Source organism: Rhincodon typus, chromosome 9 (assembly GCF_021869965.1).
Source record: "Rhincodon typus isolate 14 chromosome 9, sRhiTyp1.1, whole genome shotgun sequence".
NCBI classification, from domain to species: Eukaryota; Metazoa; Chordata; class Chondrichthyes; order Orectolobiformes; family Rhincodontidae; genus Rhincodon; species Rhincodon typus.
This window is the reverse complement of record NC_063340.1, coordinates 125,399-144,658: the sequence shown is the minus strand read 5'-3', so window position 1 is coordinate 144,658 and position 19,260 is coordinate 125,399. Positions and strand designations below refer to the sequence as shown.

Below are 19,260 nucleotides of genomic sequence, written 5' to 3'. Positions count from 1 at the left end.
AACAGAAGTTGCTGGAAAAGCTCAGCAGGTCTGGCAGCATCTGTAGAGAGAAAACAGAGTTAACGTTTTGGGTCGGATTACCCTTCCTCAGAATTCCTTAGTTCTAAGGAAGTGTCACTGTATCTGAAACGTTAATTCTAATTTCTCTCCATAGATGCTGCCAGACTTGCTGAGCTTTTCCAGTAATTTCTGAGCTTCTATCTTACTTGGTTTCTGAAAACACTGATGTATGCAAATACCTTCCAGTAGGCTTTGAGGAATATTTAATTATTACTTGTAACTGAGTACCTCTTAGAATAAGTTGATAATGGGAGGACAACCAGTGAGCAATCAAACCTCTGTCCTGTAGCTTTTGCAGGGACAATCCTTCTGATTTAAAGACAGTTCAAATTGGTTTCTCTTTGTTAGTGACACGTCAATAGAGTTTTCTTGGAAGAAGAATTGACCTGCAATTAACTTCCAGACCTACCCTCATAAACAAATAACAAATGGTTTGTTCTTTTTTCACATAAGCTGCTGCTCACAGTCCAAAGGTCACTTTCAGCTCTCAGCTCACAGTTCACAGCTCCAAACCAAAAATGATAAAGAACTTAAGTACTAGGAGGACTAAGCCAATTCAGCTCCTCGAGCCCCGCTGTTTGATATGATTGTGGTTGATCTCATCTCTGCCTCAACTGCAGTTTCCTACCTGCTCTCCATAACTCTTGAACCCATTATGAACTCAAAAATCTGTCTATCTCCTCTTCAAATTTGCTCAATGTCACAGCACTCCAATGCCCTCTCAAGGAGTGAATTCCAGAGATTCATGAATCTCTTTCAGCATAGAAATTTTTCATCATCTCTTTAAACCTGCTACACCTTATGCTAAAACTATGACCTCTTGTTCTAAGTTGCCCACATGAGGAAACATCCTTTCCATGTCGACTTTGTCAATCCGCTTGAACATCTTATATCCGCTTGAACATCTTATATCCCTCAATTAGATCTCCTCTCATTATTCTGAACACCTGAGAATGTAGGCCTAAACTACTCAGTCTGTCTTAAGACACGTTCTCGTCTCTGGAATCATCCTGGTGAACCTCCACCGGACTGCCTCCAATACAACTACATCTCTCCTCAAGTAAGGAGACCAGAACTGTACACAGTGCTCCAGGTGTGGTCTCACTAATGCCTTGCATAGTTGCAGCAACCCTCTTTTGTATTTTTATACTCTCTTTCTTTAGCAATAAATGCCAAAATTCCATTTGCCTTTCTTAATACCTGCTGTACCTGCTTACTGGTTTTCTGTGATTCATAAAACTAAAAAATAATGAAGGTTTCAATGCTGTTAAAATGAAATCTATGCAAGTAAAATTAAAATAATGATAAGAGGACATTAATAGAAAATGAAAACACCTCTTAAAGAAGCCATTTCATTTTTCTCTCTCTGGAGAGCAATGTTGAACAGTCTTCACATAATAATGTTATTTGTGAGCTTGGATTCTATACTGGAGGAATGTTGCACATTTAAGTATGATTTGTATATCTATGCTGTGTGTAGTAAGAAGGACAAGACGTGGGTTTTAATCTAATAATTTTCTGTGTTCTTCTGTTAAAAATATACATAGGCATCCTCTTGTGAGTATGTTCAGTAATTGAATACCACGGTAAAGAGAAAGAAAAGTTATCTCACCCTGGGATCTGAATTGTCCAGTATCACCAACAACTGGGATCATAACACATGTAATTACAAAGTTCAAGCCTGATATTACCACTCGGTTCCTAAACTAAAATGGAATTTGATTCATTCAATTGTCATACATCACTGACCTTGATAATATGTTGTAAATTACAAAATGAAACAAAATAGGCCTTCACCATTTTTCTTGTAAAGCAAATCCATCATATTCAATTGTTGTAGTGGTGTAAAACACTAGTAAGTCATGCATTGCAAAGCCCTCCTGAATGTGAGCCAGACATTTACATAGATCTGTGGGTAACCTCAATTCAGTGAGCTTAAACTTGTATTTGTTTCCTGTTTGTGACTTTTTAGGCCACTTTTCTGACAAGGAATACTTCACCAATCTCGTTAAACAGCTGGGATCAGACTAAATACAAAGCTCTATTTTGTTCATAACCTACCCTTGATCAATGCTAAAGAAGATGCACTAGCATTTAAATAAAATAGTATTTATAGAGCCATAGAGTCATACAGCACGAAACAGACCTTTCAGTCCAACCAGTCCATGCCGATCATAATCCCAAACTAAACTAGTCGTGCCTGCCTACGCTTGGCCATATCCCTCCAAACATTTCTTATTGATGTACTTATCTAAATGTCTTTTAAATATTGAAAGTGTACCCGCATCCACCAATTCCTCTGGAAGTTCATTCCACACACGAACAATCCTCTGTATAAAAATATTGCCCCTCATCTCCTTTTTAAATCTTTCTCCTCTCATCTTAAAAATATGCCCCCTAGTTTTGAAATCCTCCACACTAGGGAAAAGACACCTGGCGTTCACCTTATGTATATCCCTCATTATTTTATAAACATTCATCAGGTGACCCCTCAACCTCCTATGCTCCAGTGAAAAAAGTCCCAGTCTATTCAGTCTCACCTTATAACTCAAACCCTCCATTTCTGGCAACATCCTGGTAAATCTTTTCTGAACCCTCTCCAGCTTAATAATATCCTTCCTCGAACACCGACCAGAACTGGACACAATACTGTACAAGAGGCCTCACCAATGTCCTGTACAACTTCAACATGGCATTCCAACTCTTCTCCTCAAAGGTCTGAGCAATGAAGGCACGCGTGCTAAACACCTTCTTAACCACCGAAAGAACTGCAGATGCTGTAAATCAGGAACAAAAACAAAGTTGCTGGAAAAGCTCAGGAGGTCTGGCAGCATCTTTGAAGGAAAAAACAAAGTTAACGTTTCGGGTCCGGTGACCCTTCCTCAAAACTGGCATTTCCCCTTCTTCACTGTCCACTGTACAACTGATTTTGGTATCATCTGCAAACTTACTAACCAGGCCTTCTATATTCTCATCTAAATCATTTATATAAATGACAAACAAAAGCGGACCCAGCAATGATCCCTGTGGAACACCGCTGGCAACAGGCCTCCGGTCTGAAAAACTTCCTTGCATCACCACTCTCCGTCTCCTGCCATTTAGCCAATTTTGTTTAGCTTCTACATAATTAATATTCCAGTAATAAACATCCCTGATGAGCTGCGGAAGGGTCACCGGACCCGAAACTTTAACTCTGTTTTTTCCCTTCACAGATGCTGCCAGACCTGGTGAGCTATTCCAGCAACTTTGTTTTTGTTCCTGTTGAGCTGTGACTTTGTACTTGACTGATTTCCAACATCAAAAGTTATAAATGTTGGAAGAGATTGGTTAACCTTGACTTCCTAGCTCGAAAATGTCCCTTCTATGCAAAGAAACTGAGGGTTTATTCTGGGACAGTGGTTTTGCAGATTTACCTGCAAGTCCAGCTGTAAATAGGAGGTGAAGAAGTTGCATGGACTATGCAGATGATGAATAGGCAGGCATTTAGCTTCCGGATGGAATCCTGTGGAAGTGACGAGGATCTAGGTCATTGACTCGAGAACTGATGAGGGAAAGGCTAGCCCCAACCAGCTCCCCTTCAGGGGAAGGCCAGCCTCAGGTCGCTCCCCTCAAGGGATATGTCATCCTGATCTTGCTCCTCTCATGCGTAGGCAGCTAGATCTTGCTCCCCTCTGGCACTTGATAGACCGGTGGCAGACCTGGTGGGATTTCACTTGCCATGAGCTGTTGGCTAATCAGAACCCAGCAGGTGTACTGAGCAGCAGTGTCACTTGGGAGGTGATGGTCTTTGTTACCATGGCAACCAACCTACGATTATTGCTAGATCCCAGGCCAGGATTGAGTGAAACACCATTAGCACACCCCTTCCCCTTCTTGATGTTGCATATTGAATGCCTTTGAAGGCTTGTCACATTCCTTAATGGTGACTCCCCTGCCCACTGTTGAGTCAATACCAGTTGTTGTGGGATGATGTACGTGTGCGCCAATTGTTCAGTTAGGGACTTTAACTTGCAGTGAAGTTGGGAAGTTGTGTACAAGTCTTCTCACCATGGATTTAATGTGGCTGGAAGCAGAATTGTGGGTGGTGCCATCCTTCCACTTGATTAAATGTCCTCTATTTCCAAACTTGCCACAAGGGAAAGTACAAAATCCCTCTGTTTTTGTTATCAATTCATGGTTTAATTTTGCAAAGAGTGTGGTAAGCAGCAGATTAGTTCAGTCCTTGTGAAATTGAAGGCAATGCAACACTTTTACTGGTCTCTTTTTAACACGGTAGGTTCTCAGACTGAGGAAATGGTGAATATTGTTGATCTTTAATGCAATATAATGAAGGAGAGAAAAATCTGGACTACAGAACCCAGAGAAAGAAAATTATAATCTGTCAGTGCTGCCTCTGTTAGAACAATGCAAAGTAAATACCAGTCCCCATGATCCCATATTGAACAATAGAAGTTTACTGCATAACAGAACATACCCATTGAGTGGGGAACTGATGAATAATGCAAGAGCACCGTCAGATTGAAATACTTTTATTTTAAAGGATTTCAGAACATGCTGGGATTTTTATTGCAAGCAATACTTGTGATGGAATATTCTTTTAATGTCAAAATGCTGCAACAGTTGGGAAGAACTGATATTAAATGGATATTATTGCAGATATTATACGTGAATGAAATAAAATTGTTTGCTTGAAATATTTTGTAATTCTAATTGAATGTAGCATTTTTGTATCTTAGCTGTCTGCTGTTTCTTATTTTTATAGAGTAGGTATTAACCTGGTCACTTGTAATGTTGCCAATTCCAGATTACTATATGGATGGTCTTTATCAGTTGCTTAATCCCCAATGCCAGTTTGTAATCCTGAATCCAATATTGTCGCTTCATCTTTCGATTCTGTATATAATCAAAGTTTGAGATAAACAGCTTTCATTTTACTTTCTTGAAGTCAATCAGTGCAGATTTTGTTTGTAAACCAGCATCCTGTATGTAAAACTGCTTTGTTTAATTAGATTAGTTAGCTAAGATTTATTTTAGTAAAATGAATCATTAGTAAGCTTCATCTCTTCCTCATTCTGAACACATGGTACGTCACGCAATGGCTATTTAATTTTGCATTGGTGCCGGTTCAAACCATGTGTATTCCAACTACAGATTGATACAGATGAAATAGTACCATTTCCTTTTTAGTACCAATCTCACCGTGCAGTTTTTCGGTATTTCATTGAGTTTCTGTGTACAGTTCTGAACCAGTCCGCTTGCCAGATGTCTCAACGTTGTCATGACATTGTCAAAGAATTCAGTGCTTGGTAGATTCAGAGATAAATTAATGTAAACTAGTATGTGTTAATGCCTCTGCTGTAATCGGGCGAAACACTCAGGTCATTGTCTTAATTTTTCTCTCTTGTATTTATATTGAAATGTTAACCATTCCATTTGCTCCACTTACTGGGATTGGACTTGATACAGAAGCGCTGAACGTCGACTTGCCAAATACATTTGGATGAACAGAATGAGGCCAATCAGTCTCTTGAAACACTATCTCTATGCAATCAACATTACAACATTAATTGACAATGAAAAATTACGTACGTGCTTCACAAGATTAGATTTGAAACAGAGATTTGTGAAGATGAATGTAACTATGTCTCTTAACAACCTCATTAAGTGAGTTCTAGAGAAGTCTTTGCAGGGTAAACTTAGGGTTTATCATTCTAACTTGCCAATCCTGAAAGATGAAAGTTGGTTTGTGTTGGATGTTTGTTTCATAGCTATGAAAGATATCCTGAAAGGATTTTCCAAATCCTTTGTTGAGAATTGTACCCATTTAGTCACTCTCATCCTTTTCCTTTTTTAAAATTTCCTTGGTAGTCACAAATTTCAAATATCTGAAGAATTTTATTAGGCTTTGTATTGGTCCTCTATGATTCTCCATTAATGGCTCCACTACCTGCTAGCTAATCACAGAATTTATCATTGATGTGCCTGTAACAAAATCTTCAATCTTATACTATATATCCCAATTTCAGGAGAAAGTCCTGAGAGACCTTTTAAAGGAACGGGGTTTGGAAAGAAAATTTAAGTTTTATAGATCAAAGTCATGAATAGTCGATGAATTATTTGAATTTCATATTTCCAGAACCTACCCCGGAAGAGAGAGCCCAGAGAATTGCCAAAGCTGTCCGCAAACAGTCAACGGAAGTGAAGGAAAATTGGGAGCAATTGAAAACCCATGCGAGCAACTGGCAGAAACAGGTGGAAAAGGCATTGGAGAAACTTCAAGAACTGCAGAAAGCTATGGATGATCTTGAGGCTCATGTGATAACAGCTGAAGGGGTCCGCACTGATTGGCAACCTGTGGGTGACCTGCTTATTGACTCATTGCAGGATCACATTGATAAAACCACAGTAAGTGCAATCACATTACCCTTCATTTATGAACAGATATAACCAAAATGTTGTAGCTAGACGATCAGTAATATGAGTACTTAAATAATATTGATTGAATGGTTGTTAACTTAATTTGCAAATTAAATCTTAGTTGAGCATACCTTCTGATGATATCACAACATCAATATTAGTATAATTGAGGATTCTATTAGTCAGTGACATCAGCTGAATTGTCTACTGGTTGCCATGTTATCAGGATTAAAGGTAAAGTCTTACCAGGCCATTTGGCCACTCCTTAGAGAGAGACGACTGGTTGTGATTTAACCTGAAGATCACCATGCCTCAGGCAAGTTGAGGAGTTGAGACGGAGATCCTTCGTGATAGCCTCAGTGGTGTGGCAATTGAGCCCACTCTGCAGGGCGTCACTCTGCATCATAAACCAACTGCCCAGCCAACTGAACTTGAATAGAGTTTAGGCTTGGAGAGCAATCCATGCAATTGTATTGTTTTTTTAATGAATGTTTCTCACTGGGACTCTCTCACTGGCAAACTTTTTAAAAGCATTAGCCAGCTCAACCACACAGGCTAGATCAATTCCTGATCTCAGCTGAATTTGTTGATCTCAGGTGGTCAGCGTTAGGAGTTCAGTAATTGGAATGAATTCTTATTAGGTTAGCGAGAGGGATACTACACCTGAACATATCAATGTCTTGATAAGAGGATGAGATTTGATGGATATGAGCAAAAGTTTAATTGATGTAGAAGATCAGCCACAATTGTCATGAACGGTGGAGCAGGCTTGAGCGGCCATGCAACATTGTGCTGCCGCTATTTGACTTGTTCTGTGGAAAGGAAGGAAAATAGTCAAAGTTTCAAAAATGCTGAAGCCCACATCATTCCATAACCTCATAAAATTTGATTGTGTTCAGCATTTTATCACAAGTGGTACCCCTCTCTCCTGGTCTATCGTCTCAGCAGCTCTACTCTGCCCAAAAGGTGTCTGTCTTGTGACATTTTTAAAGGATCTTCCCAAGTCTGAAAATCATTTTTGTTTTTGTAGAATCAGAGTTGGCCAGTGTGGAAGGAGGTCTTTTGGCTCTTTGAAATAACTCTCCAATTCGTCCCCCTCTGCTGTGCAATGACTTCAACCACTTATATAATCTCTTTAATGGAGGGAAACTTTTGAAGGCATCTTAAAGGAGTATTAACGATCCCAGAATACAACTGAATCTTATTAAGTTCTTAGTTCAGATGATCAAAAGCTTGATCAAAGAGGATTGTTTTATAAAGTGCCTTAAAAGAGGAAAGGTATAGAGGCCAAGAGGTGAAGGAAGTCTCTTCTTGGGTTTGGAGCCTACACAGTTAAATGTTTGGCAACCAGTAGCGGGCCAGTTAAAATCAAGAGTGGGCAAGAGGACATAATTAGACGAGTGCAGATATCCTGAAGTATGGTTGGACGGTGGACATTACCAAAATAGGGGCAGGTATAGCCAAGGAACGATTTGTAAACAAAAATGAGAATTTAATAAAAGTTTTTTTGATCTATTACTGTTAACAGTATCAGTTAGGTAGAAAGTACAGAGAATAGGATTTGGTTCAAGATGAGACTCGGGCAGTGGCGTTTTAGATGACCTCAAGTTTTCAATGGGCGAATGTGGGACTCCAGCAGGGAATGCATTGGAATTGTCAGGTCCAGAAGTAATGTAGTTACAGTTGAAGGTTTCACAGCTAATGAGCCAAGACAAGAGATAGGTAGGCAGTATTACCAAGATGTAAAGAGACAGCCTTAGTGATTGCATGAATGTGTGGTCGGACGTTCATCGTGGGATAGACAAGATGCCAGGGTTGTGCTCAGACAAGCATAACATTACGTTGTCGCCAAGGGGGAGTAAGTCGGTAGTGAAGAGAGGTTGATGTGGGGACCACAAACAGTGGTCTTCCCAGTGTTTAATTTGTGTCTCTACATAGTTCTGCAACTTTATGTTCTGTTCAAAGGGCATTACTGACAAGAAAACAAAAGTTAGCCATTTGTTTACTTGTCAATATGTCTTGATTTTTCCACCATGTTCTCCAAGTATTAACAAAACATATGCAATGTACTAAGTGAACCATTCAAACCTTAAAAGGAAATGTTAAAATTGTAGAATATAAAGTTAAATTTATTTTATTGAAAATTTAAATAAATTACATTAGGGTTTGACCAAGACTGAAAGGAATTAGATGGAACACCAGGTGAACAAAACAAGCAGTAGTAAGGTGGTATTAGCTGGATGTTCCTGAAGGAAGAGAACACAGCCAACCTTTCTTCCATAAGGGGGATTAATTGTGTGGTGTAAGACACAGTTGATTAAAGCATTCTCTCTGTCTTTACTGTCTGACTATACTATGGTTATAATCTTTCCTTTTTTAAATGCTCAAGATTAGAAATACTTCACTTGACATTCTGATTTTATAAATTTTAAGAAGTTGGCTTACTATCAAGTCACGCTAGGATTGAAACCACATTTTATAACTGTTTGAAATCAGAAGTCACATGACACCAGTTTATAGTCCAACAGGTTTATTTGAAATCACACAAGCTTTTGGAGTGCAGCCCCTTCATCAGGTGCAGTCAGAGAGGAGAGCACACAGACACACAGTTTATAAGCAGAGAGATCAAAAGATCATAGAATTGGCCTGAGTGGAGTGTCATTTAATAAATCTCTGCAGGTGACCAAGAGTGTTAGAGGCAAGTAAAGTGTTTATAAAGTCAATGTCAGTGCTGTGCTGTCATGATAATCAGGCAGGATGAAAGGAATGTACAAGAGGTGACATCTCAGGTCAGACTCTGACTTGTAGTTGTGAGGCTTTGTTCAGAATCTGTCTTAGAGTTTTAACGTTTATTTCGAAAGCAGGAATTTATAAGATGCCACACTGACTGACTGTAACTACAAGTTGTGTGTTTTTTCAACAAAATATCTGCAAATAAACAAACATCCTAGATGAAGACTTATTATCTGACACTCCACTCATACCAGTTGTATGATCTTTTGATCTCTCTGCTTATAAATTGTGTGTCTGTGTGCTTTCCTCTCTGACTGCACCTGATGAAGGGATTGCACTCCAAAAGCTTGTGTGATTTCAAATAAACCTGTCGGATTATAACCTGATGTCATGTGACTTCTGACTTTGTCCACCCCAGTCCAACACCGGCTCCTCCACATTATAACTGTTTGGAACCAAGTCAGTCCAACAGGTATATGTCGAACATTTGACTTCAGAAGGATGCCTAGTGCTGAAAAGTTCATTAATAACAAAGGATTTCTCCATTATGCTATCTGTCGTAACATGCTGCATCTCACAGTCATAGTGACAGGATGCCCACTTTAATTTAGCAGGGCCAAGAACAATTATGGACATTTTTAGCATGGGAGGAGGCCATTCAACCTATGTTATCTGTACCAGCTCTTTCCTAGAGCAACAAAATTAATCCCTTTCTTGAACTCATTCCACATATTTCCCAGAATCGAAATATATAGGTACATATTTAAGAGATTTTAGCATCAAGTGACGAGTTCTAGCACTTCACCTTGTCACTAAAAATTGAAAATGTGACTTACAAAGAGTGGGTCTTTATTTTGTTCTGTTTTGATGCAGAAGGCAAAGTGCTGGAACTGGCCTCTTGAACTTACACTCTTTTAAACGTGTATAAAATGAATTCTGTGTGCATCTACTAAAAGCAGTTTTATGGAAGGAAAAGGTACCAAAAAAGATTTTCCGTATTGTACTTTATCCAATTATATTCCAACCTGTGAAAACAGAACTCTATGACTGTGAGTGTTGAGTTCTGGGAGGGTGCTATCTTGTTTGAATTTACATTGCTAAATCTAGGTCCATTTTCCCAACAGCAGAATTGGTAATCCAGAAATAAATGGATATTGGTTTCTCACATTTGTTGGCTGTAAGAGTCTGTGTAAAATTTCAGTACAGTTTCCTCATATATAGGTGCTTAACCTGCTTTTACAGTTTGAACATTTGTTGTGCCAATGAAAATTTTTTGAATGGTTTCATCTCCAATTTTCTTCTTTATACATATTTGGTATTTTTTCAGGATAAGGACTATCTGCAAAATCTGACATTGGGTTTTGAAAGTCAGCAGCCTTTGTTTTGGATATTTCTCAAGCATTGAATTTCATTCAAAGTTGGTTGGATTTTGCTGAAGCAATAGACATAACTCACTATGACATAGACAACGTCAGAGTTAACGTTTCAGGTCCAGTGACCCTTCCTCAGAACTCACTCTTCACTGATGCTGCCAGACCTGCTGAGCTTTTCCAGCAACTTCTGTTTTTGTTCCTGATTTACAGTGTCCACAGTTCTTTTGGTTTTTATGACACAGACAAAACTTGATCTCTGCAGGTAGCATGATGCTGCATTCTCCAACTTCCCTGCTTTTTTGGACAGAAGTGGCTTTTTTTTGTTTGTTTTGAATTCTGCAAATAATTTCCATGCAGGTTAAAAGTCTACACCTTTTTAGTTCACTGTGGTGCTGTATAATGAAGACTTCCAATATTCTTTTTTTAAAAAAGTAGAAAATCAGTGTTGCTTGTTTTCCAAAATGTGATGTGCAAGTGCAACAGTTAACAGTGTGTTCATCAAACTATTGTTTATTTTGATCTTTGTGTTGCAGAAATTTCTAGAATCATTTCATATATATTTTTTCTTGATATATTTTAGCAGCTTTCCTGGAGCAAGTCTGTTTTCCTTAGGATGAGACTACTTTCAGACATACTCTCTTTATTATGAGATTTAATTGGGGTAAAATGAGGAGGATTTTTATTCACTGAGACGCACATGACTATATATTTAAAGCATTGGAAAATGCATTCTGTTAGGACTGTCATGTGATCTGTTGTTTGTACCAGGCTTTCTGATTAACTGCAAGTGATTAAGGATGCTAATGGATGCTGTATGTTATTACAAGAGGAAGTGAACATAAAAGTAAGGATTTTATGCCACAGTTATACATAGCATTGAGGCCATACCTCAATTATTGCATATAATATAAGTTGCCTCATTTAAGGAGGCAGTTCACATTTAGGTTTACTAGAACAATACTTGTAATTAATGGGTTGTCTTATGAAGTAAGATTAGAAGGACTGGGCTTGTTTTTGCTGAAGTTGAGAAGAGTGAGGAAGTGATTTCCTTGAAGTATATATGATTCTGAATGGTCTTCACGAGGAGTATGTAGAAAGACTTTTCCTACACTTTGGTGAGGGCAGAACTAGGGACACTTCTGTAAAATTTGGAGTTGCCACTTTAGGACAGATGAGCAGAGCATTTTTTCTCTGATAGTTGTATGACATTGGAACTAGCTGCCTCATAAGATGACAGAGTTGGGGTCATTGAATATTTTTAAGGTGGAGGTAGATTCTTGTAAGGCAGGGAAAAGGTCTCTATTAGTTGGAGTCATACCAAGCACAAAGGAAAACGTTTGTAGTTGTTAGACATAGTCATCTCACCTCCAGGACATCTCTGTAGGAGTTCCTCAGGGTAGCGTCCAAGGCCCAAACATCTACGCTGCTTCAGCTTCCCTCTATAAAGTCAGAAGTGGGGATGTTCGTTGATGACTGCACAATGTTCAGTACCATTTGCAACTCCTCAGATAATAAAGCAGTCCATGTTCAAATGCAGCAAGACCAGTACAATATCCAGGCTTAGGCTGATAAGTGGTAGGTAACATTTGCACCACACAAGTGCCAAGCAATGGCCATCTCCCACAGGGGAGAATTTAGCCATCATCTCTTGACATTTAATGCTGTTAGCATCGCTGAATTCCCCACCATCAACATCATGGGTGTTACTATTGACCAGAAACTGAACAAGATCAGCTCCATAAATACTATGGTTACAAGGGCAGGCCACCCTGTTGAGTGCAGATGATTTTAACCACTCCATTTTTACCAAGATTTATCTATGGAAAGTTGGGATTTGTCAATTTCTGAAGAGTCAAACAACAGTATTCTTTTCTTTTCATTAATTCTTTGTAATTTATTGCATTTAAAACTTCTATTGCCAGAAAAAGAAATTGTGTGGCTTAGCGACTTTTTTTGAACGTCTTGTGAGAAGTGCCATTCGGAGGTGGTCACATTGTTACCTTGTGATCAGTCTGGATCAGTCGGGCTGGACATGAGATGAGGCTGAGGGTGGGAAGATTTTGAAGCAGGTACTTCAGAGAAAGCAGCCCAGACCCATTCAGCCCCTCCCTATAGCTGAAACCCTCCAATCCTGGCAATGTTCTTGTAAACCTTTTCTGAACCCTTTCAAGTTTCATGACAACTTTCCTATAGCAAGGAGACCTGAATTGAACGCAGTATTCCAAAAATGGCCTAACCAATGTCCTTTGCAGCTGCAAATATGACTTCCCAATTTCTATATTCAGTGCTCTAACCAACAAAAGCAAGCATATTAAACACCTTCTTCACTATCTGCGACTCCACTATCAAGGAACTATGAACCTGCACCCCAAGTTTGTTTGGCGACACTGCTGAGGACCTTACCATTAAGTGTATAAGTTCTGCCCTGATTTGCCCAACCAAAACCTAAAACCCTTTACACATTAAACCTAATTGTCTGTTCTTTGCTTGGTGGTATATATAAAAAGGGAAGAGTTTATGCTTCCTCAGGCAACCCATACCCTACATTCAAGAGGTTGATTTTCTAATGGCTTGAATTGGAACTGGTTAATGGATTGAGTTTTAGGATGTCTCAGGATGTCTTTATATATGATGTGCATCAGGCAGGTGTCAAATTGTATTTCCAAATACACTTCTGCATATAGATAGCATAATGTACGAAATAGGAACAGGACTAAGTAGAATTACCCCTCGAAGCCCTGTTGAGTTGATTTGTCCTATTTTATTACTTATTTCTACACTTATTAAATTCACTTTTTTTCTAAAGCATTCTTTCACAGGATGAGGGCACTGCTGGCAAGGCTAGCATTTGTTTTCCATCCGGGAATGGCTTGGTAGGCCATTTTGGAAGTCAGTAAGGAGTCAGCCATATTCCTGTGAATCTGAAGTCATATACCAGAATTGCTAAGGAAAGCAGATTCCCTTCCCTAAAGGATATATTAGTGAATTCAGTTTTCTGTTACAACAATTTATGAGAGTTTCATCGTCACTGTTACTTTTAATTCAAGATCTTTATTAATTGAATGTCATTTCCAGCAGGTGCTTTTGTATTTTGTATTTAATATTAGGATGTTAGTTTTAACTTAATTCCTTATTAACATTTATTAATTAATTTCAGGATGTTTCTCAGATTTTGTATGCTTACTCTCCATTAGGCTTTTAAAGAAGAAATTACCCCAGTGAAGCAAGAAGTCAAAATATTAAATGATCTGGCCAGTCAGTTATCTCCGCTTGATGTATCTTTATCTCCAAAGATTTCTCACCAGCTTGATGACCTAAATATGAGGTGGAAACTTATACAGGTAACAGTGAAAACATTTTCAAAGCCAGTCAATCTGTTGTAGAAAATATGTACAAATAATTTGTCTCCAAACATATGAGCAAGATAAAGAACCCTTTCAATTTAAGCTAGCAATTAATATTTTATTATCATGGTTTATGAAGGTATTCAATTTTATAATATTTCTTTTTCAAAAATACAATGTGCTGGTCTGTAGTCTGCACTTTAGAATGTAATCGCAAAACAAAATCCAAATAAAGAGTGAGAGATGTGAACATCCAAACCACAGTCTGAAATGGTTCCGGCCTGGAACAATTTGAATATATTCAGGATGAAGCTGCAGGTAGCAGATACTTTTCCCGATCCATCTAAAAGAATTTAGAGTTGGACCGTTGTGATAACTGCTGTACACTTCAGTGTTATTTATTGTTTTATATATTTTAAGTCCCTGAGAAAGACATACTTTAATGAATTACAACAAAGATATATTTGATGCATTGAAGGGAAAGTGACATAAAATTGTATGAACTGCATGTATTTCTTTCGATTGAGCAGATTTTGGTTGATCTCAGCAAAGCAGTATACGAAAATTTTCTTAATCCCATAAAACCTCATGAAATGTTTTATTGAGCAAATTATTTCAGTCTTGTTCTGTGTCAGTAGCTAGCTTGGCCATGTAGCGCAATAAAACTCCCCATCAGTCCTGAAAGCAGACAAGAACGTAAGAAATAGCACGAGGATCTGGATGTTCTACCTCTCGACCCTGCCCCACCATCCTATAAGAACATGGCTGACCTGCCCAGGACTCAACTCCTCTTCCATACCAGCTTCTCAGAGCCCTCAACTTCTCTTTATCAAAAATCTTATCTACCTCTTCTTTAAATACTTTCAGTGATCTACCTTTCACAATTCTCTTGTATTTTAAACAATCACTACCTGCTGAAAGAAGAAATTCCTTTGCATCTCAGGTTTAAATAAATGTTCCCTTATTCTGTAACTATGTCGCTGAGTTTGAGATTTCCCCACTAATGGAAACATCGTCTTCACATCTAGCCTGTCAAGCCCCCTCAAAATTTTGTGTTTCAATAAGATCACCTCTCACTCTTCTAAACTTGTATGAATAAAGACCTTCTGTATAACCATTCTTGATAAGTCATGATCCTATGAATCAGCCCAGTGAATCTCTTTTGAACTGCTTCCCATGGCTGTGTATCCTTTCTTGTATTTCTCCAAGTGTGACCTCCTCAATAGCCTGAACAGTTGCAAAAAACTTCCCCATTTTTGAACTAAAACCCCCTTGCAATAAAGGCCAAAATTCCATTTACCTTCTTAATTACTTGCATCACCATAGTCATGGCTCATATCAACTCCAACCTACCAAAGTGCCTTGATCCTTTGCAATTCACTTACCAGCGCAACAGGTCTACAGCTGACACCATCTCCCTGGCCCTACAGTCATCCCTGGAGCGTCTGGATAACAAGGATACCTACATCAGGCTCTTACTTATTGACCAGAGCTCCACCTTCCACACTATAATTCCAAACAAACTCCTCTCTAAACTCCGAGACCTAGGTCTCGGCATCCCTCTCTGTAACAGAATCCTCGACTTCCTGACCCAGAGACCGCAATCAGTCAGGATAGGTGACAACACTTCCTCCACCATAAGCCTCAACACCAGTGCCCAGCAAAGCTGCATACTCAGGCCCCTACTCTATACTCCTTATGCAATCATGACTGTGTGGCCCCAACTCCATTTACAAGTTTGCTGATGACACTTCCATTGTAGGTCGGATCTCAACCAACAATAAGTCAGATTACAGGAAAAAAAATTGAGTGCTTGCTGGCATGATGGAAAGATAACAATCTCTCCATCAACATCAACAAAATGAAGGAGCTGGTCATTGATTTCAGGAAGCTTCTGTCTGCAGCAATGGTGCTGAGGTGGAGCTGGTTGACAGTGTCAAGTTCCTGGGAATGTTGATCACTAACAATCTATCCTGGTCTACCCATGTCAACGCGATGGTCAAGGAGGCTGAGGAAATTCAGCATGTCCATGAGGACTCTACCTATTTTCGTAGATGCATCCTATCTGGATGCATCACTGTGTGGTATGGCAGTTGCTGTTCCCAAGACCGCAAGAAGCTACAGAGAATCATGAGCACAGCCCAGTCCATCACGCAAACTAGCCTTCCATCCATTGACTCCATCTACACTTCCCACTGCATTGGAAAGCAACCAACATAATCAAAGCACCCCTCACTCTGGTTATACTCTCTTCCACCCTCTTCTGTCGGGCAGAAGATATAAAAGTTTGAATATCCATACAAATAGATTCAAGAACAGCCTCTTTCCTGTTGTGACTTTTGAACGGACCTCTCAAATGTTAATTCTGATCTCTCTCAGCACCTTCTCTGTGGCTGTAACACTGTATTCTGCACTCTGTTCCGCTATCCTGATGCACTTTGTATGGTATGATCTGCCTATACAGCATGCAAATCAACACTTTGCACTTTGTATGGTATGATCTGCCTACATAGCATGCACATCAACACTTTTCACAGTATCTCGATACATGTGACAGCAATAAATCAATCAATCACCTGCATGCTAATATGTGTTTCATGGACTAGAGCATCCAAGTCCCCTACCCTGCATTTTTTAGAGTCTCCCTCTATTTAAATAATAATCTATCTTTTGATTCTTCCTACCAAAGTGTACTTTCCTACATTAAACTCTGTCTGCCAACTTTTTTCCGACTTGCTCAACCTATCTATCCCCTTGCAGATTCTTTATGTCCTCATGACAACATTCCCTCCCACTATTTTTGTAGCATCAGCAAATTTGGATGGATTTATACCTTGTCCCCTCCTCTAAATTATGAATGTAGATAGTAAATAATTGTAGTCCTAGGACCGATCCCTGTGGCACTCCACTAGTTATGGCTTTCCAGCCTGATAAAGATGGTGGTTAGAAAATAATTGGTTAAGTCATTGAAATGAGAAGTGTTAAAAAAATATGCATTTTCATTATTTGTGAAATAGTTAAATCAGATTGTATATAATAAGAGATAAATATTACAGTAGTTCTTGATGAATACAGTTTATCATTGAGCTTTATGAAAGGTCTGAATATAGTTCATGATTTATTATAGCATCAGTTTTCATGCATCTTTATCTGAGAATTCAGATTTGTTTTGTCAAAATTTGTGCTGTGGACACACATGATATTTGCTAAATCTGTCCTGTCCTTGCAATTCAACTTGTTCAGTTTTGACATTACTTCTGTAAGGACCCCAAAGTCGAGCTACCTCGCGTTGATAGCTCATTGCACACTTCATTCCTCAATTTAAGAAACGTCACGGTTTCTGGGATCAGATCGAAAAATCTTTACAAGACTTCCCCTTGACTTAACTACCTCGTCAGGATGGAGGATTAATTCTCTGTACCTCTTGCTGAAATCGAGTTTATAATCTTAACAACTCTCCATAACTTTGGTCATTAATGTCTGATCACACCTTTCTCTAGCCATGTGGTTTCCTGAAGCAGAATTCATGCAGTGGCATGATCATCGACAACGACGAGGAATGCGGCAGGCAGTGAGGTTAATGATCAGAGATCCTGCGATTGATGATTGTGATCTATGCTTTGTAGAACATGGCCTTACAGTATGCCATAGCTACTCATGTCCGTTTCTCACATTAGCTGCTGTTGTTTTACTGTAAACTTAATAAATTATGAAGTAATTACTTTAGTCCTTGTTGGCTGTACGGTCACCTTTGACAAAAGAGAGGAAATCAGAATCATTTCTGCAAAATTCAACCAAAGCCCACAATTGTGCCAATCAGTTGTGATGGAAACCAGCTTCTTGATTAGAACATTTTTCTCAAGCACATAGCCTTTGAATTAACAGTAGATATCCTCACCCCTTGTTCTTGCTTTAAAAAGCCAAAGGTTGAGAAGATCCTCTTTAGTTGTTAAGTCCTTGATGACCATGAGCAAAAAAATAATCAGCTGGGCTATGTTGGTGATGTCAGTATGTTCATCGAATTTCTTTGAGAAGCATTCATGGTTCTTCAGATCCTGCTGTAGCTGCTGAAAGACATCTTTGGAAAAAGATTCCATGTGTCCTTCTACTGTGTACGGACCAAGTGACAAGCATTTGATTGCTGTTCTTCTTTCTTCTTTGTTCTTAAAATCTTTGAATAAGGAGGCAGCAGCTGCAGTTATTGTTTCTATAATTACTTTGCCATCTGTGAATGATTTCTTGTGTTTTACCTGAAGATGGCAAATGTGAAATGATGCTTCAGTGTGGGCCTCATCTTTGCTGCGGCTTTGGAAGAAAGTGACCATTGAGTTTTCATGCAGCCTTCAGCTCCTCAATATTATTGTCTGAAATGTGTACTTTGAGGGAAAGCTATCCTTGAAATTTCTATGCATTGTTGTGTGGTATAGTTCCAAATTTCCCTTCGAACTTATAAATATACTTCACTGACATACAAGGCAAACGCGCTTAATTTTTGTGGTTCTGAACAGAAATTCATTTTTCCATTCCCTGGGGAAGTTGTATATTTCTGGTTTCTTTTCAGATATTTCAAGTTCATCACTCATCATTATTGCTTGTAGTTCATGTCGTCACTGTGCTGCTCATCATTCTGCAGGTTGGCTTTTGGATCTGTGCCTCTGGAACATCCAGAATGTTGTTGCTGCTTTCAAGTGTGGAGGCATAGGAAGTCACTTTTGTGGTCACAATTTATTTCAGGATCCAGAGCAATTTTGTTACTTGGATATTGGATGTGGGCACAGCAGTGTTCCTGATATATTCCTTGGTCTTGATCCTATTAAATAACCAGCCAAAGAGAAAAAAACTGCAGGTCTACAGAGAGCAGGCAGAGGAATGGGGCTGACTGAGCTGCTCTTGTAGAGTCTGCATGAATATGATGGGCTGAATAGCATCCCATGTTTCCGATATGTAATATATTGGCTTCACATATCAGTTCCAATAACATTTCTTATACTTTTGTTTGCATTGCTACCTTGTAATGATAGTCCACCCGGCCAAACTGAAACACGATGCAACAAGCTGGCAAAGCCTGTTAAGAGCCTCACGGATCTCTTTTAAACGTTTCCCCCCACAACATCTTGAACCTGTGTCCCCCAGTAATTGACCCGTCCACCCTGGGAAAAAGGCTCATACTTTCCACTCTATCCATGCCATTCACAATCTTATGTTGCCCGTCAACCTCCTGAATTGAAGTGAAAACAAATCCAGTCTATCCAATCTTTCTTCATTGCTAAAATCCCCTATTACCAGGCAACATCCTGATAAGGGGTAGTAGGAACTGCAGATGCTGGAGAATC

At 39.0% G+C, this 19,260-nt stretch overlaps 1 protein-coding gene across 3 annotated transcripts in view; it reads left to right on the top strand.

Moving 5' to 3' along the window:
* LOC109917954 (dystrophin-like) overlaps nt 1-19,260 on the top strand; it is a 333,913-nt gene that overhangs the window by 276,682 nt on the left and 37,971 nt on the right. For all 3 annotated transcript variants that reach the window (XM_048600638.1, XM_048600639.1, XM_048600636.1), the window contains exons 54-55: nt 6,197-6,465; nt 13,778-13,924. In XM_048600638.1, coding sequence (XP_048456595.1) covers nt 6,197-6,465; nt 13,778-13,924 — 416 coding nt within the window. The remainder of the gene's footprint in view (nt 1-6,196; nt 6,466-13,777; nt 13,925-19,260) is intronic.